Below are 26,034 nucleotides of genomic sequence, written 5' to 3'. Positions count from 1 at the left end.
GTAAAGAGGTAGCCGCCATGGGAACATCGGGTGTCAAGATCTCCTGCCCAATCAAAATCAGTGTATCCTTGCACCCACCCGCAAAAGCCCGCGTCAAGGGGAATCACCCACCTATCGACGTGCTCACAAGCATGCGGAAACGTATCTCAACATATCATGAGGAAACACGGAGAGCCCCTCTTGAGGGCCTGGGTGTATTGTGAAGGCAGCACGAAGGCACGCGAGCATAACACGATGCGAATGCACAAGGCACAAGGTTTACGAGCACGGGATGGCGCAATATCAACCTACTCTCCACTACAACGCGACACCGCAGGTGAGATAAGGGCTCATGGACCTCACATCCCTCATACAAACCAGAACCATATGTCAAGCCATAAGAAAAAGTACACCACAAATAACGCAACACACGAAGACATGCAATCCAATGTGACATCCTAGGTGATGTGAAATACTAACTGAGTATGCTAACTGAGTAAGCTAAATTTGGCCTAGTATAAATTAACCAAAGAAATTTTTCTACAACAGAACGATAGGTGTGTGTATCAAAGGGCTGTCCTAGGGTATCCTTCGACAAGTGGACCCGACAAGTGGACAGTACAATCAATAGGCGTGGCCACTGGCCGTGTCTGATCCAAAGTTTACTATTCCACAAGCTGAAGTGCGTATAATTGGTCCTCAAGAGGACTTTTTCCATAGTCAATAGACTGGACTCTTTCTTCCACATGATCTCTACCAATATATTGCAAAACAGAAGAGATAAAAGAAGAAGGCACAAAAGACGAATCAAAAGTACCTTGCGCTGGAGAGGATAGAAGAGCCTAAAAAAATTGAACATACTCTGAATCTTGCTCTCCAAAAAGCGGGCCCATCCCTGATGGAGGTCTCGACGGCCCTGCAACATCATCTGACTTACGTACAACATCTGAAGATAAAAACATGCAACAAACACACTATGCAATGAATGAATACTGAACCTCGAACTCCTATATCTCAAGGATCAGGGTAGGGGCAATGAGCTAGAGAGTGTATCGTACTCCGAGCAAATCCCGAATCGCAACAAGGTAGCCTCCGGATATCGAACACCAACAAACGCAACAATGTGAGCTAGATCTGATACAAACTCCAGTCTAGAGAGAGAGTGCAGAAAACGCACATTGTAGAGAGAGGTAGACAGCAAATGCAGGCAGTGTGGAGGCTGGCGACAGCTGAGAAGAGAAAAACTGTCAGGCACAACAGGTAGAAAGAGAAAACTGCTAAGTGCAGCTGTGAGGAGAGAGAAAACTACAAACGACAGCTGACAAGTGAGAGAAAGACTGCAGCAACTGCAACAGGAGAGAAAACTGTCAGGGCAGCAGCTGGGGCCTGCAAACGCAGCAGTTTGCTGACGTGGTAGCCTATACGACAGCAGTGCAGATGACCAACAGTCAGTCGCCAAGCAGAAACAGCAGCAATTAGTGTGTGGAGAGCTGGAAATAGGCGCCAAACTATAGGGAATAGTGATGGATAGCAAGGGCTGAGATGTCCTCCGTGAACAGGGTATGGGCAGCAAGCTGATAAAACCTAAAACCTGCAAAAACAAGATTAAGGAAAGAGTGGAGGGCTGACTGCCAATTTATAGAAAATTAGGGTTCTAGATCCTCTCCCACTTAACTCTCTCGACCCGCTCCCCGTTTTAGGGTTTTGGCTAAAATAAGCCTTAAATAAGCATGGTTTGGGGCTGTTTAAGTGGCTAAATGCATTTCTTAGCACAACAAGTCCCTCCAAGATCAAAGAGATGGCCTTTCTCATTAATCGGTCCAGACGGAGTAGTAGCGCTTATTGGAGGGGTGTAAACTTGACTGTATGTGATACGCAAGTACTTCTCAAACTCTTCATCTATAAGAAGATCAAAACAAGAAGAAAACGATAAAGATGGTGTGTCTACCTCCTCCTCGAGACCATAATGCCTTCTTAGAGCCTCCAATAATGGAGAACCCTGATAAGGCGTCATAGGATCCCTAAAAGAAGGTGTCTAAGACATTTACGAGTCAGAATCGAGTCATGTGTGAGTCTCACACAAAGACTCGCCTCCACAATCACCACAAGATGCTCTTTAGAAGATCATTGGCTTTGGTACCATGTGAAGATATGCTAGGGTTTGCACTGAGAAAGCACAGCATGTACAACCAACACTCAAGCACAAAGGCTTAGACAGAGACAAGCAAAACTCAAACCCTAAATGCAAAACACAAAGCTGAAACACAAAGAGAAGAAACTCTGAAGCGAAAGAAGGATATAAATGAATGTAAGAGTATACAAATGCCCAAGGGCAGAGCAATGCAATGTCGGAGAGTGATGTCCACCGAAGATGAATTCCAAGTGTTGTCACCACCAGTCAAAGTGTCAAGAGAGAGAAAGACTATCAAATACAAAACCCAACAAATGTTGGAGATCCTGGCGACGGCTGTGGAAGATGAAAGAGGAAGGTGGCAACACCAAAAGGCTGCAAATGCAACTGGATAGGAGACACCTCGATGAGTAGTAGTGTCCCCAATTGCCGCCTAGAGTGATGAAGGCCAAACACAAGTAGCAGAAGGTCATCAGAAGGCATGGGAGATCACTACCAACTGTCACTTGGTGGAGGAGAGTCCAAATGCAAGTTGAAGGAGGTATATTGAGTACTAGCGATGGCAGTCCAAATGCAACAGGGAGGAGGGCACCAAGCAGTGGGCCACAACCAAGGAGAAAAAGGCACCAGAGGCACTACAAGGGCTGATGGAGGAGTGGCAATAGTCGCAAAGGGTAAACTACCACATGGATGAAGCTGATGGCTGAAATTTGCACTGAAAGAATGAGGTTGGACCGTGGGTAACCTATCTATTTATAGATGTTGAAGGGTACCCCCAAAAATTAAGGTTTTGGGGGACCACCAAAACTCTCTTGAACCGCGCACCAAATTTTGGGTTTTCCATTAATTAAGCATGTTTTGGGGCTGTTTGAAGATGCTAGTCAGCTGTAAAGCATGTTTTAGCTCAATATCTCCTCCTCAAGCACACCATTCAAGAAGACGAACATCCATTTGAAAAACAGGCCACTATGGTGTGTTGAGCTAAAAGAGCCAAGATAGCCCAAACAATAGACACACAAGCTATTCGAGCAATGTCTCTAAGTAATTCAAGTCTTCCCTCTATGCAAAACCCTTGGCAAATAGCCTCGCTTTGTACTTGTCCAAGGTGCCATCAACCACGTATTTAGTCTTATAGACCCATCACCCACTTCACACCTATCACCTTTTGCTTTCCTAGATGTAGAACTAAATCCCAAGTCCAATTCTTCTTAATAAAATCGATATCCTCTTGCATAGCACAACACCAAACATCCTATGCTAGAGCCTCCTCAATGGTGGTAGGCTGAAGATCCTATAACATCCTGGACATAAGGGTGTCATTTACACAAAGTAAATTACCATGCTTGGCCTAACACTTAGCCGATCTGCATAGGCCCTATGGTGTATTAGGAAAATGAGAAACTCCCAAATCCTACATAACCTATCTAAATAGGAAGCTTCCCCTTTGATGGCTCAACATTCCCAAAAGAAATCTAAGGGAATGGGGAAGGAGTAGGAATACTCGAATGGGGAGGAGCTAGCAAGGGTAGAGGAGGAGGAGGAGGAGGAGCAGCAGCAGCAGCAGCAGCAGCAGCAGCCGCAGCCGCAGCAGCAGCCGCAGCCGGCGCCGGCAGCGGCTGCAGCAGCAAGGGTAGAGGAGGAGGAGGAGGAGGAGCAGCAGCAGCAGCAGCAGCCGCTGCCGCCTGCTGCTGCTGAAGGAAAGGTACCAAAAGGTATCCTAGAAGGAAGTGCAGGAGCTAATGGAAGAAGGGAGACTCGTAGAAGAAAAACCACCTGCAATAGGAACACCGTCGAGGGGATGATCTAAAGCCACAAACCTCTTAAAGATCACATCCATACTCACCTCAATCTTTCTTTTCTTTGGACCGTAGAGCTTGTATCCCTTTGTCGTCGTATTGTAACCAACGAAGATAAATTTCTTCAACTTCATGTTCCATCTTTTCCTTGCACTTCTCTTAGTATGGAATCATGTGCTTCAAGGTAGATATTAGAGACCTATTGGAGATGTGAATCGTATTTGAGACTCCCTCATCCCAAAGGAATAAGTCCATGATGCTCCAACCTCGAATGGGCCATCTCCAGCATGGCCCGATTTGCACACTCCACCACACCATTCCCAAATGGTGTGTTCCAATGGGAGTAACCGATCCAAATCATGAGCTCCGTGGAAAAACTATCAAACACTTTTGAACAAAACTCGCTGCCGTGGTTGGCTCTAACACCTTGAACTTAGAAAGTAGCTTGTTTTTCAACAAATCCCTTCCAATCGCAGAAGTTGGAATACACCTCTCTTTTGTATTCTAGAAAGTAGAGCCACACATCCATGCTAAAATCATCAACCACCAACATTGGATATTTGGCCTTCCCAATGGAGGCCCAGTATATACCACATAAGTTCTTAGCAATAAATCTGGGTCCTCTCTTTTGGCGATAATACCATGTGAGAGAGCGCAACAAAAGAAGAACACAGACATGGAGGGAGAGAGTTTGCAAGAAAAGAAGAGAATGGAAGAAGAAATCTGCACTAGACCCCAAAAGAATGCTGAAAACAATGTGGACTAATCAATCTCTTCATGCAACCCAAAGCATCACTAAGGGCACTGCATCAGGCTGATGCCGGAGTGATGCACCAGATGATGGAGAGAGGCAGTAGAGCTGAAAACCAGGGTCACCGATAAATAGCTGGAGAAGCTGAAAACTGACCAACTGCATCATGATGGAGCCAATAATGCTGGCTGCATCAGGCTCAAAGTTCCCTTGGGAAATGCTGATTCCCATCAAATACTAGTCACCCCATGTGAATAGTGTGGACAGAAGTACTGGCAGCCTAAAAATGAAATGCACTGAGCTGGAAACAATACTCGGTCCCGTGTGAACACACTGAGACAGGCTGAAAACTGAAATGAACATATAGAAAGGGCTGCAAGATAGTCAGAGCTCCTCTGTCTCCATTAGACTCTGACAGAGCTCACAAGCAGGAGATGACAACATGAATAAAAACAGGCTAACAGTATTAATGTTCAGATCAGTGTTCTCCTTCTGTTCTTTTTCAGTTTATCTGCCTTTCTCTTCACTCCAACTTCCTTTCACTTCTATTGCGCACTCTCGCAGCATGATGTACTGTACATTAAATGAAATCAGTAAGCTTTTCTGGCATTAATACAATGGTAAAAACACCAACCACAATCCATTACAAGGAAAAGAGATTGTAAAAGTATACAAACCTGGTGAACTTCAAAGCTACTCTCATCCAGATTTCGAACAAAAACAATTCATGTGCATGACTTGAATGTCACAACTCTAAAAGATCAAAGTAAGATTCTAAACATTCAATTTTGAGCCCATCATTTAAAATAATTGAATACAAATTTGGATCTACCTCACCTCTATGTAGCTGACTAGAGGAGTATTGACTTCAAAAAGCTGCGAATAATTGGTACCTAGCACCATTGTCTTAGATCCATAAAGGCCCATAATCACGGTTATAGATCCTGAATACATGCAATGGTTAGTTCCTTTGAAGAGATGTAAGAAAACCTAGAATCTTAGAACAATGGTGGAAAATTTTCATCTAAGGCATTGATGATAATTTTTTAACACCAAGGTAGATCTACTATTTTCATTAATTAAAAGAATACATAGCACAAAACACCTAACATTGGATTTTTTCTCCCTTCCCCCTCCCCAATAAAAAACACAAAAGGGTGGGTGGAAAAATGTAGATTTTACCACCTCCACTTTCTTTTCTGCAATTGCTAAGTTGTACATTGCAGGGGCAACCACCACACCGCCAAGTATTACCTAGAAGTTGCACCTCATCCTTTTTGGAGCTCAATTGCTTGGGAGAAACTAAAAGCAACCAATTCATGGGGACTATAAATTCTCCTAAGCAGCAGGGTATGTGTACACTCCTTTAATGGCCAACTAATCATAACTTTCACTATAGATGTGCAAATAAGAAAAACCAAATTTTCCTTCTTCAAGTTTTGTTCCTCAAAAGTCAGAATGAAGTTGGTGCATCATCAATTCAAACATCATCATCTCATTTTCAATTTCCTAAAAATAAATTTCCATTCACTTCTATTTCATCTACACCACAAATCCCAATCCCACCCTTCTTCGCTACACACACCCACATTTACACCATTTTCTACATCACCATTCACCATTCCACCTAAACATAGGTATTTCCTATTCCTTTAGGTCCTCTACTTTTGCACATCCAAAGTGGTGGAGCTGCACCAATGCTGGGGGTTTAGCCCCCAACCCAACCATTCATGGGGACCTATATGTAACGGTATCCCACCCACACGCCTCAAGCCCCAACCTATTCTCCCATCTCTCACGTGGCCACACAATTTGCCAACATGACAATACCTAGTGGGGCATCCCACATCTTTTCGGCATGTGGACCATCCAGCAATCATTCACCTCCTTTAGGGTAGATGTCAGACATCTAGTATCACCATGCCAAGCACTTCGATGGATCGTGTAGCGCCTAGTTATCCAACTTTCTATCCTATGCCATCCACCTATCCTCTACCTCAAGCCATCCATCCATCTACATCAGCCAAGCATGCATTTATGAATAAGACTTGTTTTACCAAGTCTAACTTTACCACTTAGTCAAATATAATGCAACATGTCTTAGATTCCCAAGGCTTGTGGAAACTTGTTTAGGGGCAAGTATCCTAGCCTGACACTAATTTTCATATGAGGTAGTTCACTCTTGGAAGAGAAAAAATGCAATAGCCATAGTTGAGTTCATGCAAGATCTTTTGCCTGAATTTCACTCTCGACTCCAACACTTTGACCTTGCCCCAAAGCATTGGGCACATCTAGTCAACCACTATGGGACTCGCGATTGTACCTAACGAATCAACCTTGACCATGAGCTCCAAGAGTTTACAATCATTGAGGGATGATTTGACAATCAAGTTGGCTGAGTATTGGCAATTGCTTGCTGAATTCGCTCCCACTAGCTTAACCAAGTCAACTAATGATCAAGTCACTTGTTCATGAACAAATTACCACATTGATATTTAAATTTCATCCAACAAGTCATCTCACAATCCTAGTTACCCACCTTCTATGAGTTTGAGTGTTAGCTACTATGTTAATCTCAACTATTCAATCAATTTCATAAGAAACCTCAGTATTCAAAGGGAGCCTTCACTTCATAAAGGTGAAGCAAGGTGTTAGAAAAAACAACACAAAGATTGACTCGAATAGTAAGAAGCTAAGTAACTCCCCTTTGGGATCGAAACCAGGTTGGAAAAATGTCCCCAAAAAGAATAGGTATTATCAACATTGACAAAAGGCCGACCATTTTAACGACGAGTGTCACTCAATAGCCAAGAGCACTCCACCCAAGTCTAGACCCAAGACCTCAAGCACATCAAGCAAGGGCACTTCAGCCCCGCCACCACACAAGAGGGGGTCATCCCCTGCCCCAACAAGGTAGGTCCACTACTCATATGGCCGCGGGACCATCTACCCCTGCTTCACCACAAGGATTATCTAATCGATCTAGCAATGCTACTATTTTGAACTTCAATCCTTAGGCTATAACATTTTTCCCTACCTCCCGCCATATGATCTCCCCCCTCCCCTTTTAATGATTTTTTTTTTAAAGAATAATTCCCCCCCTACTCACGCCGCCAACTGGCGGTCTATGCTTTTGGGGGCGGGGGGGGGGGGGGGGGGACGCTGGCGGTCATGATGTCAATGGGGGAGGGTGCTGCATGGCGAAGAAGAGGCGGGGGGCTGCCGCGTGTCGTGGGAGGAGGGGGGAGGGCCTCCATACATTACTAATTTCCCCCTCCCCCCAAGACCCTATAAAAAGGGCTTAGGCGTGGAGAAGGAGGTCGACGAGGACTGGAGTTGGTGGCCCTATACGCAGGTTGTTGGCTAAAGGGAAAGGAGGTTCGTTGCTAGAGAGAGAGAGAGAGAGAGAGAGAGAGTAAGAAGAGTAAGAGAGAGAAGAGAGACAGAGAGAGAAAGGGAGAGTAAGAAAGAAGAGAGAAAGAGAGAAGAGAGAGAGAAAGGGAGAGTAAGAGAGAAGAGAAAGAAAGAGAGGGAATTTCTCTCTCTTTGAAGACTTCCGAGCTTGCCGTCTTCGAAAAGATTCTCCCACCACGAGTCGTCTCTCTCGTAACTTGTGCGTGTAGCCACGAAGGAAAAAACCAAACTTATACAATGCCTCCCAAGCGTAGTAAGGTCCAATCGAACACGAATCCCGCTTCAACCGATGGAGCTGCGGGTCAAGGAACCGCGTCACTTGGTAATCAGGTACGTTGCATACACCCTACCCTGATGGGAGGTCTTAAGGACATAGGCCGACTTCATTGGGAAGGGAAAGGTATTCGGCAAAAGTCTATAATAACTAACCACCATTTAGTTTACATCATTTTATCATATTGGAAATTGTGTTTACTTGCACTTTGGCATGTTTTTGAACAAGTAAATTACACAAAAGATTTTGCATTCATGCACGCAAAAAAAAGCAAGGACCTTATTGATTGTGCTCGTAATGCTTTAGATTACGCACTAACATTAGCATGCTTGAAGGTACTGCAAAATGGGTTGTTAGGACACTTATGCATATTCCTTGTTAAGCGGAAATCGTACTTTTTCTTTGCGTCGCGAAATTTGTGAAATTGGAAAGGTAGAAGTAAAGGTTTGAATCAAGTACATGAAGTTCATGAATTGCTACGATAACAGTTAAGTATATCTAGGCCCTTGCAATACTAAACCAAGTATTAGGCACCTATAAACCTTCAAAGGGAAGTGGTTCGCTTTTGCATTAGGCCTGATAACTTCACGTCCTCCACCCAAAAGAAAAATACAAGTCTCTATTTGTGTTTTGCATAAGCGTGTTAAAATGAATTCCCAAAAGCAAAGGCCTGCATTGCAGCATTGTCTTAGGAAATATATGCCTCTTAATTGCGTGGCATCATGATCAAATTCAATTGCGTTGCTAGGGATTCATCTTGAAGATAACTGTAAACCGCGCATACGAAATACTAATAATTGCTCAAGAGCCGTTCAATAAAAATGAACCCTATATACGCAAGGATAGAGCTCAACTCAACTTATTTAGGGTTTTAAAGAAATTATGCCAATCTATTGTTACTTCATAGAGGGACCATGAGACAAATAAAACACTCACTGGTCTCTATTCTAAATCTGGCCTCGATAAAGCTGAAACGACCTTGAAGATATCACCTTTAACCATGACACAATCTGGCATTAATACAAGAGAATTGGAGTGTCTTTTCTTCCAAGATAAGAACCTAGATTTAAAGGCTAGCAAGCTAAGACAGCTACCATCCGCGAACTATCAAATATAGATCCAATTGCATAATTACTCGTTCCTTTCACACAGCGGGGACGGAGGGAAGGTATTCCCTATCCTTCGAAGGATATTGGAAATTACCGCCAAGGCAAGAATGACAAACGCTAGGGTCAAGAGAGGGACCCTCACCTTAGCAGATGTCTCGAGCACTCACTTGCACCTTTGTTTGTGCTTATAAATTTAGGAACACTGCTTCTATTTTTAAAAAATTTTAAAAAAATTTGTGTGATCCCAAACTCATAAATGAGCATAGTAAATCAGGTTGAACTTTTGGAGGGCGCACCAAACCACCCCTAGCTGGCTGCCAACCCTAGCCAAGGGGGTTCTAAATAGCCGTGACGGAAACGTGGACCGAACCCGCCACGAGAAGTCTCTCCGCAGATTGGTTTGAACGTAGGAGAACGCTTGGATGCTAGGGGGGGCTCTCGCCGTAAATTCCCTGCCTCTAGGTCTTACTCAAACGATCAGCATGACTCGGGATAGATTCTCGAGAGTCCCTTGTTACTAGTGCAAGGTAGAAACTTGGTGGAAATAAAGTGCATCCTTACGGATTGCGGATATTGTCCCTTTTAAACAAGATTTGTATCTCTAATAAATTGCTAATATTAGGTACTCCCACGGAACCTGTTTGAATTTGTTTTCGTGTCAATGCCATAAGATTACATGAACGAACCCTGCCCTTTTAAAAGGCTAATTAAGAAAGCTGTTTTTACATGTCACATCTAAAAGTGATAGGACTAATTAGACAATTAAAGTAGGCCAAGTGAGGGAAGCAGGAGGACGGAACCCCCGACGAGTTTGTCCTGTGGCAAGGTGGTCCTAGAGAACTAGGAGGCTTCTCACAAGGTTTTACTGACAACCGACACTTAGAAATCGTTAGGTTAGAACCCTGATTCATGCCGTTTTAGGGGACTAGAATGGGATTATGCCCTATGGGCAGAGAGGTGGAGCGTTACATCCCTCTCGTTTCCTATTCTCTTTGAACCAAGTGTGGCATGGGTTTGCTTCGGCTTGGGTATCTCTGCATAAAGTAGGATGTCCAAAACCCGACGCTAGAATGCTGTCAGGAGACTTTGACACTAGGGACTCAAGTTTCAGGTCGATCCTAGTGGGTTCAGCCGCAAACATTCCGTTGTGAGGCAGACTCGAAAAACCCTAAGCGACAAACCCCGTGACATTCCATGGGAGTGCCGGGCGGCGTTGCTTAGACTCGTCTCTCGATGGACCGCTAAAAACGTGCTTGGACGGGCACATTACATAAGCCCTCCTTATCTCCCTTAGGAATAGACTTGATAAGTCCCCATCTAGTTCCCAATTGTCCTCTACATCAAGGGCATAACCAAAACCAGTTGAGCACATTTTCCCTATCATGGAGCCTTCTTTTGATTTAGATGTCAGCGACACAAACCATACATTTAGCACACCTCCCACCTACATATCAGTTTTCCTTGCAACACATGCTCTAGCCTAACTTCTCTCTTCTACTACACATTTCTACTTCTACTTTCCTACATCTTTAGCATGCATACCTTTTGGTAGCGGAACCATTTAAAAACCCACACAATCCACTCATAAGCACTTTTCACACTAAAGTTGAGATATGCATGTTTTAAGGTGTTATGTGGTAGTTTTGCTCCTAATTTGTCTTTTGCAGGTTGGCACCAACCCTTATTATAGAACCTACCAGTAGATCAAAGTAGAGACTTGAATCGTTTGGCCCTCCTTACCTTGGTTTCCCTTCCTTGATCATGCTTTACACCTTGGACCACTAAGGAGTCTTCACTAGAAGCCAAGTTCTTGCCTTCCTTGAGGCACCCTTGGAGGCCATTGATTTCACATGTTTTCAGCTGGATATGCAATTCACTCTTCTTCTTTGGGTGCTTCTCCTTTCCTCCATCAATATCGACATCTTAGGGAGAGAGCGGGTGCTTACTTTTCCTCCCACTATCTGACAATGAGAGGAGGCACTACTCCAACGACATTAATCTTTGTTCTTTGTATCATTGTCCTATCATCGAGATTATTACAAGTGAACAATTCCCCTACGAGGGCACTCCAAGTGACACAATTACAGCATTTTGCATGAGCATAGCATTTTCCATTGCCCTTTGCATTACCCCATGCTTGGTACATTGTTCTTATAAGCATACATTTGTGTATGTTTATCCCTTTTCAGACAAAGAGTGGTCAACTCTAGATCCACCATATTTGTGGCAACTCCCATGGTAGTCTCCTGGGGCAATCTCCCTTGCTTTTCTTACCACATACCCCCCATAGCTTCCTTGTTCATCAATAACCGTGGATAGACAGGATAGCTTGTCCGCTTTGTAATGTGTTGGGTCTAACCATTCCTTTTATTTTTGCCTAGAGGCACCAATTACTCAATAGGAAAAAACCTATCATTCAAAATACTCTTAAAAAACAAAACCAATTGTGGTTCCATCCGCCTTTATAGGTCTTGGTAAGACATTGGCCTCCCTAGGGAGATCACTTGAGCTCCCTTGTTAAGATAACCATCACCTCTGTAGTCTTAACAGGTCACTGGACAACCGCTGAGCACCCTTGTTAAGATAACCATCACCTCTGTAGTCTTAACAAGTCACTGGACAGCTGCCGAGCACCCTTTGTCCAATACCCTAGCTACTTTGGAATGGAATGCATTAGGGTAGAAGAAAATTTGGGCTTCAATTATCTTGATCGTCCCTTCCTAGCTCCAATTTTTTGTCTAAGAAGGGGTGTTGAACTAAAAATGTACTTTAAACTTGATTAGCTCTTAAATATAGCCCAAAACTCAAAATTACCGAACTTCTATTAAAAAGAGACATGATCCTAAAGAGTGTCTATGTCCCATTAACCAAACCCTAATGTGGTAGAACCCATCCATCTATAAATAGACAAGCTACCCACAATTCAATCTCAATCTTGTTTTGTAGATTGCTAGTGACTCTCGATGTTGTCCACACCCCATTCGCAAGGGATATCTCGATCCGAGCTATTGTTTATTGCTACTACCATTTAGGCCTTGACTACTATCACCAACTTACCATGTGGCGAATTTGTCTATGTTTCACTATTTTTGCAGCTAACTACATAGCCACATGGCCTTTTAGCCTGCATTTTGTTGGCTGCACTCATCACCAAGCTGCCACATCATCATTCAAGCTTGCGTTTGTTGATTTTAACTGCTACCTATCCCATCTATCCACTGATCCAACTCCACACTATTGCGTTTTCTCAAGAGGCCATCTGTTGCTTTTTGGAATCAACCGAGGTACAACATACTCTTCAACTTATACTCTTTGATACGGAAATTTAGGGATCAATATTTCACCTTTGCAAAGTGTGCTTTGTTGCATTGAGCACCATACATATATCATTCATTACTCATTCATTATCTTCTTCAATTTCATTGTCTCTAAGTTTACCTAACCCTAATTGTATTCTATATCAATCTATGCTTTGTCATACAGTTGTGTCCACTATCTATAGACAAGTATTTATTTATATCATTTACATGGCCAAGCTCCTAGCAAAATATGCAGTACCTAATCCTTTAAAACAAGTGATATCAAAGAAGTCTTTGTTCAAAATGATCTTTGTGCTTCCTTTTTTCTCAATGAAGGCGGTGGATCATTAGCACAAAAGCATGGCCCATGTTAAGAATCAACCAAGTCACACAAAAATGGATTGTATAATCCTTCTATTGAGCTCCACTTACATGAAAACTTTGAACTTCTAGTTGTACACCTAGCAAAGAGATGACGTCAACTAAGTGCCACAACTAAGCACCATGTTGAGAGGAATGAATATGAAAAGAAAAAGAGTTTGGCTTTGGTGAATGGTTCCTAAATAAATAATACGTGGAGAATAATGGAAATTTGTTCTACATATCAAGACCATGATGCCTCATCATGATGAACCATTTTTATGAGAAAGTCAACATGGTTCTTGGACAATGTACAAAGACAAGACATGTGGCACCTTGTTCTACTTGCTCTCTGATCAAATGGTAGTGAGGTCACATTCTCTCATCCCCAGTTTTCCATTTATGAAATCCATTGAAACTTGGACTCACACAAGGATTTCTAGTTTAGCTTACATTAAAGCAACAAGTATACACAAAGGGATAAGAAATGCAGGCAAGCTTTTCTAGGTGAGCATTTTCCAATTATACAAACGTCTTTGAGTTGATACCAATTTGAGTGACTTTTTAAAAATTGTATCCAATTGTTTTCCACATTTATCAAACAAGCATTTCTCCCTTCTTGTGAGCATCAATATGACACAAGCACAAAGAAAGTATGCTTTTCTCACAACATGGGATTTTGACACTTTCTTTCTCTTCTAGACCCACATAGTTTGGTATTATAGATCTTTGGATTAGTTATCCATTCAAGCCTTATAAGTTATAATATACTTTCCTATGTTACATATTTTTTGATATGGAAGTCCCTTATCGGGCTTCTTGTACTTTGCACTTCACCTTGGGACTTAAAAAAAGTTAACAACCTCTAAACTACCCTGTATCATTTCCCATTCCTTATGGAGGCTACGCACCTCTATCCAAGCACTAGAGAGAGTCTCTACAGTAGATATATCCAAAAATCAACACCATGGCTACATTTGGGGGTCCATATGTATCAAGCAATTATGCTAGCTATGAGCTCCCATTGTAACAATATCCGTAGAGGCTAGGTCCGTGCTATGAGAAATCTAGCATAATAATCCTCTCACAAGCTACCCCTAGGTAAGATAGGCATGACACCTCTATACATCCTCGACATGACCCATTTCTCATACAATAAAAAGCACAATACATATATGAAAATTTCTTAAAATATGTTAATATGGAGTGCTCACATAAGATGGCATTCTACTGCACTGTTGGTTCACATATTTTCATGCTTTTAATATGAATGTCTAAATTTAGAACATTTAGTTGTAGATCCAACAATTATATGACATGTAAAACCCATGCCTTTTTTAAAAAAAATTATGGCCTCCTAGATGAGAGTATCAATTTGGATCCAAGTGGATTTCTCTGGAAAGTTATGATCATTTTGAGTGAAAAAATGACACATTTCAACTACACGGCGAGAAAATTATAGCCCTCTAGACTTTTCATCTTTTGCTCCTTGAAACTAACACTTCAGTAGTTGTTTCTAGTATGTAATATAAGCCTAAGGCTTGGGCCTAAATGTTTATAGAAAAAAACATGTTAGGTTCTAAAAAGTCTTGTATAACATGAAAAAAGATTATGAAAGAGCTCGCCCCACTTTGGCAATTAGTAGATGAAATTTTGGTATAGCTGACCTAAAATATTTTCCTCACAAAAAAATCCAAGAGCAGAATGAAGCTATGGTTGTTTGACACCCTAGCATTTGTGTATCGAGTTGCCTTTAGGAAAATAACCTACACAATCCATTCACAACAATGTCCTTCCAATTTCACATGTATGCTACCAATGGCATACAGTTCTTGCCAACGGGCTACGAAGATAAGTTAACTGATACTCTCGTGCAAAACATGCAGCGGTCCATATTAACAAATAGTCAAGTCTAATAGAATGTGAGCATTTTAGTTAAAGATTAGAAGGCAAAAAGTATGATGGAACCGGAAGACTTACCGAATAGCCAGAACAACACAGAAATAGCAATGCAAGCCCAACATTCTTCGCGAGGTGGCGAACTCTCTTGCCTTGGGTGCCTGGATTCACTTGCAGGCTGCATGGTAATGTGAAATTGGAGTTCCGAGACGTCAAAGCAGAAAAGCTGCATAGCAAAGAGCATAAAAAAGCTACCCCGAGAAGCACAAGAATGCCAAAGGAAGAAAAGGGACTTGGGTACCTTGGAAGCTTTTCCTGAAAATAGCCATAGTCAGGAGGGCAGAACTCATCAGGCACAACGTAACTTTATCATAACTGGGAATACCCATGGCGCATGTCCAATAACCGATGTGACAAATGTCCACGCTGTAGAAGTCTAGATTCTTTAAGAATCTGAAGGAAGCCCAGAATCTAAAGCAGGCCCATTGCTACCCCACTGGAAGATTAAGAGGAATCCGGCAACAGTGAAAAGAGATGCATCCATAGCCGACATATGACAGACAGACACATGGAGCTATTACAGCTCTTAAACAAACTTGTGAAAGAGATAACGGTCCCCATACCAGCTTATGATCGAGCATGCAAACAGAACGAAGCTGTGGAGAGGCGAATTGCTGCTTCAGGTATACTCATTCGATCTTTGAGAGTGCGCATTATTATTGATATTGTTATTGTTACAAAGGTCTGGACCGCTGCTGCTGCAGAAGATGCGCAACACTACACTTATTATTATTACACTACTCTCGCCTGTCACCGTCGTCACCACCATCACGTCCATGAGAGGCGACACGAACCCAGCTGAATTGGTTGTCAATACGCATTAAAGAGGCTCTCACGACAGTAATTACCCGCCACTAGCTGGCCAGAGCCCACGAGGTTCTTGTGGATCCTGCAAGCAAATTAATTATAGTCAGAGTTCTTATTTATTATATAAATTATAACCTAATAACTAGATATGCTAGAGCTTTAGATTTTATGTTTTTAATGAGTATAAGTTACAAATTTTCCAAGAAAAAAAATCAATTTTTTATAGAAGAAGATTTAAACCTTGCACTTCATAGAATTTTTAGTTATAAAATAGCAAATACAAATTGAGATTTAATGTAAAATACATTATAAATTTTCAAAAACCTTCAAATTCTAAAGAAGAATATTTAAAACCTTGAACTTCACAAAATTATGAGCTATAAAAATAGCAAATTGATGCAATTCTATTGACAGAATCCCTCTAACATTTTGGGTTGAAGGTTTTTGTATCTACTCTGCTAAAAGCATTTTGAGTGAATGTTGGTGTCTAAAGAATCCATGATGAGACACTTCAATAAAGAGGTTGTGTTTGTACTCAAAAGGCAACTTCTTATTGTGTTTAAGTCAACATTCATGAAGTAAACATGGTTCATGAACATACTAACTACAAAGTCCACGAGCAGACACTTCAATAAAGAGGCTTAGTTTGTACCAAAAAGATTAATTTTTATTATGTTTAAGTCAACATTCGCAAATACAAAAGCCTTCAACTCACAATCCTAGAGGGATTTTTTTGCATCAAATTTCATATATATTCTATTTTTTTAATTAAACTATTTGTGAAGTTTAAGAGTTTCAACTTTCTTTTTTTAACTTTCTCGAGGAGGTCAGTTATAAATATATATATGTATCACATGGGTTCAACATAAGGGATTTTTGTAATACCATTTTTATACACTTTTAATATATAAAAGGGTTACTTACAGATTGAATAGAAAAGGGTTATTTTATATCAAGGAAAAATTCATATATAATAATATTTATAAAAAGGCCTTGAACGCACATGATATAGAGGGTATACATATAGTGATTTACCCAGGAAATTTTGAAGTTTTACCATTCATTTCACATTATACCTCGATTTTTTGTCAACATCATACTAGTTTTTCTTAAAGTCTAACAAGCTTAATGAAGGTTGATTTCATAAGACACGTACTATGTGGTCATTCTAGTTAGCACATTTTTATGGCACACATCATTGAGTGGTGGGCATCCACCTTGTTCCTTATTCTTTATGCACTAGGAAGGGGATAACTTTTTTATGTTAAATTGACAAGTGAGCTTATCTCCCACTAGTCTCTACACACTAGCCCCCTACAATAGCATATTCTAGCCTTCTAGTTCCTTTTTTATTGATCCGTGGAACTTGTCTTGGGGGGCCTACCAAAAAGTGTTTAGACATTATGAGTAAGAAAGCTCATCTACTCAAAAGAATAAAAAGGGGTGTGCGCCTTGCCACGTGGAAGTAGGATACTCATTACCCCTTTAATGCATTTCATCATGTAAAGTAGCAAATATGATCATAGAAACCAATGTGAGGGGAAAAAAAATTTGCAAGTTTTTTTAAGTGAGATTTTTGGACTATCAAAGATTTTGGGCAAGTTGTTATTCAACAAGACGATGTAGAGACAAATGTAGGTGCTGAATAGCCCCTGAAGTAGCGATGAATGGAGAAGGGATGGAGCTTGATTGCCTCACTGCAATAAAAAATGACCAAGTCGACATGTCTAAAGTGGAGAAGGAACTATGAGTAGAGATCAAGGAGTTTTCAATAAAGATGAAGAGCTTGGTTCTAAACCAATAGAAGGTGCTACAAGCAATGACAATGCCATCTCTATAATGCCTTATGATGCCAATGGATTGGATATCACCTTGGAGGTCAGATTCACCTTTTTCCTAGATTCATGCTACTTATGTCATGACAATTGGCATTTTGCAAGGGAATGCCAATGGATTGGATATCACCTTGGAGGTCAGATTTTTCCTAGATTCATGCTACTTATGTCATGCAAATTGGCATTTTACAAGGGAATGCCCTAAGAAGAGCTCAAGAGAATGACAAAAAAGTGTAGAAGGAGACTAAGAAGAAATGAGAGCCAAACAATGTGGCAAGCACTTATGAGGCTCCACCCATGGCATCCTCGGAGCATGACAAGAAAGAAGTGCATGGAAAGCAGAAGGTTAGAGTGAGCCAACATAATTACAAACAAGGCAAGAGAATGCACCACTAATCAGCTACAAAAATCAGAGCCAAATGAAGGGGAGACAAAAGCTCTTGCTCAAGCAATGGGCTAGGCTTCCTCTTGTGGATCAAAATATTTATGTTGTGATGGATGGTGATGAGGAGATGGAGGATGGAAAATATTTATTCTATGAAGCCAAGGCAACTAAGATCAGCATCATCATCTAGAATGTGCAAGGGTTGCGCTCAGATGCAATAAGAAGTGAGTGGATTCTTAAGATAAGTAGGCCAAATATTTTAGCCCTACAAGAGATAAAAATTAAAGAAGGGGAATGGAAAGAGAATGAGCATGAAGGATACATCAGTTTGATAGCTCTTGTAGAAGGGGAAAAGGGGGACTTTGATGCTGATAAAGGAAGGATGGCTCCCTCACTAGTAAAGAGGGACAAGGAAGGATGTTATATGTAATAGGGTCATTATAGATGGGCAAGGAAGAGATACAAGTCATCTTTATCTATGTGCCTAGTAGCTCTCATGGATGAGTAGTTAAATGGAAGGAGATAGAGAATGAGGTGGTTGGCACTCCCACACTTGTGGCCAGATATTTTAACTTGACTATCGGTGATGGAGATAAATCCCACATTTCTACACCCATAACAGGAGAAGAGCATATTGCACAAGAGTCCTTATGTTGATCCCATGAGCTTGTTGACATGTGTTGCACATCAAGCAATGATGTCATCAAGTCTTTTACATGGCATAATCATAAAAAGGGTTCGTATTGGAGAGCAACCACATTAGATTGAATCTATACCAATCATTCAGCGTGGTGGATGGCTCCAAGTTCAAAGGTGAGAGTACTCCCTAAATGCTATAGCTCTGATCACACCCCACTTGAAATGACCTTCAAAGTAGTGGGAAACTACTGCATGGACCATTCCCCACCACCCTATAAGCTAAATGTATCTTTGTTGGAGGACAATGACTATAAAAGGAAGGTATGTGAACATTGGAAAATGCAAGCGACAATAGTAATTCTTGTTGCTCTCTTTAGTAATGTTGTTATCTAGTCTGACAATCCTATTCTTGTGTGGAACATTCAGTATGTTGAGGATTTCATTAAGGCCAAGGAAATATATAAATTTGAATGTTGTAAGTTGCAACTAAAAGCCAAATTTGAGATTGAGGGTGAAGCTAACTATCCCTCTTTTTTTAAGGCAATGCAAATTAAGAAGAAAGAAAGAAACCATTTTATGCATTCAAGATGCAGAGGGAGTGGTACATTATGATGACCTCTCAATTTCCAAAGCTTTTAATACCCACCTCTCAACAATTGTGGGATAAGAAGCTTAGAAGCTAGCGGAATATAAGTGAGCTCTGAAGGAGATGTTAGCACCATGGTACTGAAAGAGTGACACCAAAAGTGGCAATATAAATGGTCCGCACCCTTTCATAGAGGAGGAATTGGAATACACCATCCACAAGATGAAGATTGGCAAATCCCCGAGTCCAAATGACCTTTCAATTGAGCTCTATAGAGCAACATGTGCAAGTTGTAAGAAAGATGTATGTGGTTTTGCTAATCATTTTCATATGGCATGTGTTATGCCCACCTTTGTGAACCATGGGATGTTTAAGTGAATACCTAGTCACTTGATAGAATGTTGATCCCTTGTGGTGTCCCTTCACTCTATTTGACAAAAATGGCTTTGCATGGTGATAGCAAGTGAAGGATTAGGAATAGATCTAATGAAGGAAAAGGCTAATAGCTTGGCGTTTAGTATACTCAAGATGATGGCTCTGGACACTCAATGATCATAAAGCATCATCATGTTCCATGTTGTTATGCTTTTTTGTAGAGATTGAAACCCCTTTAGGATTTCTCACTATAACTAGAATGTGTGTTTGTTGTCATGACTGGATGTTTGCCCTGTGTTTCCATAGCTAAGATTTTTTTATTGTGTGCTAGACTACGTATGTTTGCTATCATTTTGATTTGATCTTATCATTATACACTTCATACTTTGTTGGTTGAAACCATGCTTCTTTTGCCAAGAAACCTTCAAATGACATCAAAGCTGCTAAACATTGTAGAGATTACGTAAATTTTCTTTTGCCTTGCCCTTGCACATAATTGAGGATTGGGTTCATGAGCACCTTTATCAAATCATTGCATGTGGGGGTCATCTCCCTAGATTTCAATTACTTTCATGCCAAGGGTTTTGTAAAATGCAATGATGCACCGTTGTTCAAGCATGATGCCCACTATTGCTATATGCAATTTAGATGCACATGCACTTGAGAGAGCGCATTTCATTATGCTCACACTATTCCTTGCACACACATATAGGATATTCTATCACTTGTTACAAATTCCTATTTTAGACAATGAGATGGTTGGGCAAGTTTGAGGGTCATGAAACATGCCAATAGTAGTAATGAGTTTGGGTTTTGTCTTTTGGTCAATATCATGTAGCCATCTTTTCATCATGAGCGATGTGAGTTATGAGATGTGTAGAGTGGAGATCATTCCATTTCTTCTTCAGAGGTGAGGTTGAGTGTAAAAGACTTTAAGTCTAACCGATGAACTTATGCTTGCATATTGCATAGTGCATTTGCACATTAGATAGGCTAGGCATGATATTTTTAGTGCATGCATCTTTTTGCATGTAGCATTGGATGTTTCACTCACATTTGAATCGCACTTCCTTGATTGCAAAGTTGTTTGAGCACATGGTACATTTTTATGGCATGATCTTTCAATAGGAAGCATCGCCACATTAGAACATGTACATTTGAAGAGAAAATAAATATTTGAAGACTCGAGAGAGGCATTGGATGCTCTTGTGCCCAACTAGAATGATTCCTTAAGATGATGCATCATGGATCAGATTACACAAGAACATGTACATCTAAAGAGCAAACAAATATTCAAAGACTTGAGAGAGGTGTTGGATGATGTTGTGCCTAGCCCAAAGGATTTTCTAGAGACCATGCCTCATGCATCTTATGGTTCATAGAGCTATGAGCTTTATGCACCTTTCTTAGGAGCTACTACATTTTTCCAAGTCTCAAAAATTTTGGTAGAAGACAAGGGGGTTGTTTCACTTGGTTCCATTCTTGGTGTTACACATATACTTGATAGTATGTTCTCAGTACTATTGGCTAGCTCCACAAGGATTATTTTAGATTGAAGGATATGATAAATTGTCATCATGGCAACTTACCTTTTTCCCATTTATAAAAGGAGGTTGCTCATCCTTACACTTTAGGATAACAAGTTTGTTTTTTTCTTGAGGACAATGATTTTTCTACGGTTGGACTTCACAAGCTCGTTTCTAAAGGTTTTCCACAATGCGTGCCTTGGATTATAGAATATTGAGGTTGGTGGAAGCATCGGTGTTATATGAAGGGGGGGCTAAGATTTTGAAGTTATCAAAGGGAGTGTTTCTTTGTGAATGGTGGACCATCTGGTGAGTGTGACATAGCCTTATTGAGCATACCAAGAAGAAGAGCGGCGATTGAATGGGAGACGAAGATTCCCATCCTTAGTTTAAGGTAGCAATTCTTCTTTGTTGGAGGCAACTATTTGAAGCGATAAAAAGTTGGTGTGTTTTGGAGATTGTGACATATTTCAAGAGAAAGATGACAAAGGCCCCATCAGTTTGTGTGGTGGTGATAGTCATTTTATGATAGTGCATGGAGGTGCAAGCATTCTTAGGCAATTGGGTGAAGTAAAATGTCCATGCAAAACCGTTTTATGGTGAAGGTAATTTGACCACTATGTAGCAAGCAACGAAGATATGCAAGGTTAAAACATCAACACCATTTTTGTATTACTTTACATTGAAAATGAAAAGCCATACTTAGGTTTTAAATGAGACATATGCTATAGTGTTAGGTGTTTTGTTTCTCAAAGAGTTTAAAGTAACAAGTGACAAATTGTAAAGAGCTAGAAGTTCTATGACAAAAAATCATTTTACTTTTTTAAAGTATTGCTTGAAAGTGTGAGGATTTGTTTAAGAGAGATTGCATATTTAAGCTACAATATGGTCATTGTGGATGAGAGCATGTGGTGTAAGTAAATTGCTCAAAGGAGTGTGACATCTAAACATAGCCAAAGTGGCTTTTATTTTATCATTGTCTTAGTGTTAAGAGTTCAAGATTTGATTGTAGACATTTGGTGTAAGTAAATTGCTCAAAGGAGTGTAACATCTAAACATCGTCAAATGAGCTTATGTGGTATATCGATTTGCTCAAAGGGTTGCAACATCTATGCATACTCAAAATCACTTTTATTTTGTCATTCTCTTGTGTGTTAAGAGTTCAAGTTTTGATTGTAGCCATTGTGAAGTAATTTTTGTTGTTCAACATTCTGCACATTGGTATCTAAAAGACAAAAAAAAAATTTGTTGATGCTTTACCAGCAAGCTACTAGGGGCATCAATTGGTCATTTTTGTATCATGTTCTTGTCTTTTTCAGTGGTATGGCATTGAGATTCCATGCTAAGTCCATTTGATTTTGCTAAGATCATAGTCCCTATTGGCACTCCTCATATTGACTTCAACTTGTGGACTATATTTTCATAGTTCACTACTCACTTGTCATATTTTCTAGTGCCCCCATTGGGGAGTACCAATAAACATTGACCTTGGATGTTTGCATTGACCATTGATTGAAAGCATGGCTGAATCTATCCTAGAATTCCAAGAGATGAAAAATGAGAACCCCTAAACATTTATTGAAAATCTTGGACTAGGCTCCATAATTTAGAAAAATACAGATTCCGCATGAAATTTCCAAATTTAACTTTAGAATAACTTTGGGAAAAATTAAACTTTGTCAGAGGAAAGAGGATTAATCTATAGTAGTCATTTCCTTGGGCTAGAAAAGTGGTCATTAGTTCAAAGTGCAATTTGATACAAATACTGCTTGTTGAGATGTTGTTAATGGTTTCTACTAGATAAACATGGTGCTTTGAGTAGGTTGGCTTAGCAACAATAACTCTTGGTATTGTAGCTATGGGAATGACGATTTGTACTCATTGCTATGATTGACCCTAAGGGTTGTCTTTCATAATAGCAAGTTTGTAATTGGTAGGTGCAAATAGGGTTGTGCTTATATAAGCTCAATAAAAAAGAAAAAGCAATGAATCCTTTACATTTCAGTACATGGAAGATCTACATGAGGCATACAAGAATTCTTTAGGATGCTTGAGATTAATAAGAACCTATTGTTTAGGCCAATCCTAGACATGTTTACTCTTGAGTATGAGAGTGTCTCGGATTGGTGCAATGCATCACTTGGGATTGGGGGAAGAGCTTTGATCATGCGTAAAGTAAAATCCTCCATAGATAAACTTCATTGAGAGGTGAGGACAAATGTTGAAATTAAGGAACCAAATCCATTTGAAGAAGTTGTGAGAGGATTGTAGTGGAGATTTGAGAGATTGAGAGAACAAGTATCTCTTGAGAAACCTAGAGAGGAAAGGACGAGGGTTGAAACAAGTGAGCAAAACTTTCGAATCTAGAGGAGAGGAGGAGAATACTTGGTCTCAAAAGTAAAATACTAGTTAGTCAAATAGTTCAAAAATATGAGACTTAGTGCTTTGATATGTATAAATTGGTGTAGACGAGCAAGAGGACTTGCAAATCAAGGAGTGCAAGGAGGTAATGAACGAGGAATTATGAGAAGATGCATGACTTGTTTTGATTGTGGTGAACTTAGTCATAATCGAAATTATTTGCATCCATCAAGGGTAGGAGGCAATACATACCCACTTTCTTAAATCTCCCAAATAGATAAAATGATTACATAATTGAAACTCGGGAGCCTTTTACCTCTCGAAGACCAATAAACAAGGAGAAAGAAAAAAGTGTGCTAAATTGCATTATAGTTGAAAACGAAACTATGGATGTAATGTTGTTGCTAGCCTTCATTATATATAATAGCAAAAATTTGATAGAACACAAATTGAAAGGGAGGAAGAGAATAGAGAAAGCTTGCGTGACACAATATCATTGGGTACAATCTCTCCCATGCATGGGTTAACACCTCCCCCATGCATGTATTTATCGATTTATACTATGCCTTTGTGTTTAAAAATAACATTGAAAAGCATCCCCTTTTGGGGCTATTGCTTTCCTTACATAAACATCGTGCGTTTGCTTCGATCTTTTCTAACTCCTATCAAATAAATCCAAAATAATATTTACAAAAATAACAAGTAAGCCTTCTAGGCCTTACAAAATAATAGCATCCAACTAAATAAATTGCACATGTATGCTTATAAATTCCTTATACTAAGAAACACACAAAAATACAATAACTCCATGCTATGAAGCATCCAACCCTAGTTAATTCATAGGCACTAATGTGCTTATAAAAATAGTTATGCTATATAAATCCATCTAATAATTTGCTCATCATTGCACAAAGTACATTAGTATCCTTCCATCTATCTATCGTGAATAGTGTCATGCATGTACACTTGCATAATAAGTCACACATCATGTGACAAACAAACAAAATCCATAAGAATAAATAAAGTTAAAATCATGTTATTTTCATAGTGAATTTTGATAAAGTCCATGATTTCATAACACTTTCTATGGGTAACAACTAACTACTCACTTGCAATCCGTACCCAACCCATCTTGTGTTGTGCATGCTTTTCTCAATTCTCTTCTCACTTGCAATTTGTGTTCTCTTGAATTTATACATAGTTTCTCGTATTGTATAATGAAGTACTCCCAATAAATGTTATGGAATTATAGTATCTACACTATTTATAAGAATTGACTATGAAAATTAGATGACTTTTACTTTATTTATTTTTGTGGATTTTATCTATTTTTCACATGAATAGTAACTTGTTACACAAGTGTACACATATGACATTGGTCATGTTATGTTTAGTAGATAGATTGAAGGATACTAATATACTTTGTGTTGTGGTGAGCACATTATGAAATAAAATTATGCAAAATAAATATTTTCTAAAAGCATATTTTAATACATAAAAATTGATTATGATTGGATGCTTCACAACATGAAATTATTGTATTTTTGTATATCTCTTGGTGCAATGATTTTCTAGACGCACATGTGCAATTTATTTATTTGGATGGTATTACTTATAAGGCCTAGAAAACTTGATTATTATTTTTGTAAACTATTTCATAAGAGTTAGAAATATTGGAGTAAAAGCATGGCATTCATGCAAAGAAATCAAGAGCCAGAAAAGGAGATGCTTTTTTATGTTGTCTTTTAGCACAAAAGCTTAATACAATTTACAAATACATGCATGGGGAAGGTGCTCACCCATGCATGGAGGGAGATTATACCCATTGTTATGTCATGCACACTTTTCTCAAATCTCTTCTCACTTGCAATATGTATTGTCTTGAAATTTCAAATATTTTATACTATTGCTTAATGAAAGGCTTCAACATGCCACATGATCTGTGTGACTTGTTGTACTAGGATAATGTACTAGCACGTTAGTATCTTTCCATCTATGTACTAGCATAATGTGACTAGTGTTACATGTACACATTCGTACAATGTCATAGATCATGTGCCATGTTGAAGCCTTCATTATACAATAGCATAAATCAATTGAAAATTCAAGAGAACACAAATTCCAAGTGAGAAGAGAATTGAAAAAGCATATTCGACACAAGATTAGATACAATCTTCCCCATATGTATGGATGACCATCTCCCCTATGCATGTATTTATAATTTGTATTAGGCTTTTGTGCAAAAAAATAACATTAAAAAATATATCCTTTTTGGACTCTTGCTTTCTTTGTATGAATACCATGATTTTGCTTTAACATTTTCTAACACTTTATCAAATAAACCTAAACTAAGGTTTAACAAAATAATAATGGAGTTTTTTATGCCTTACAAAAAGTAGTATCCAAATAAATAAATTATGTATGTGTGCTTACAAATTCCTTACACTA

At 39.7% G+C, this 26,034-nt stretch overlaps 1 protein-coding gene across 5 annotated transcripts in view; it reads right to left on the bottom strand.

Moving 5' to 3' along the window:
• Positions 1-15,878, bottom strand: part of APD2 (RING/U-box superfamily protein) — a 62,837-nt gene extending 46,959 nt beyond the window's left edge. For 2 of the 5 annotated variants that reach the window (XM_087678447.1, XM_087678449.1), the window contains exons 1-4: positions 15,636-15,875; positions 15,314-15,508; positions 15,094-15,238; positions 5,495-5,601 (exon numbers count right to left, since the gene is read on the bottom strand). In XM_087678447.1, the coding sequence (XP_087534573.1) occupies positions 5,495-5,601; positions 15,094-15,196 (210 nt within the window). In that variant the 5' untranslated portion in view covers positions 15,197-15,238; positions 15,314-15,508; positions 15,636-15,875. Of the gene's footprint in view, positions 1-5,494; positions 5,602-15,093; positions 15,239-15,313; positions 15,509-15,635 lie in introns of all 5 variants that reach the window. The other 3 variants (XR_015690944.1, XM_087678446.1, XM_087678448.1) reach the window with 3 other exon arrangements.
• Between the last annotated feature and the right edge of the window lie 10,156 nt (positions 15,879-26,034).

Source organism: Lygodium microphyllum, chromosome 5, assembly GCF_053477565.2.
Source record: "Lygodium microphyllum isolate KBCC chromosome 5, Lygodium_microphyllum_v1.1.10, whole genome shotgun sequence".
Taxonomy (NCBI): Eukaryota; Viridiplantae; Streptophyta; class Polypodiopsida; order Schizaeales; family Lygodiaceae; genus Lygodium; species Lygodium microphyllum.
This window is presented reverse-complemented; position numbering and strand designations above follow the sequence as displayed.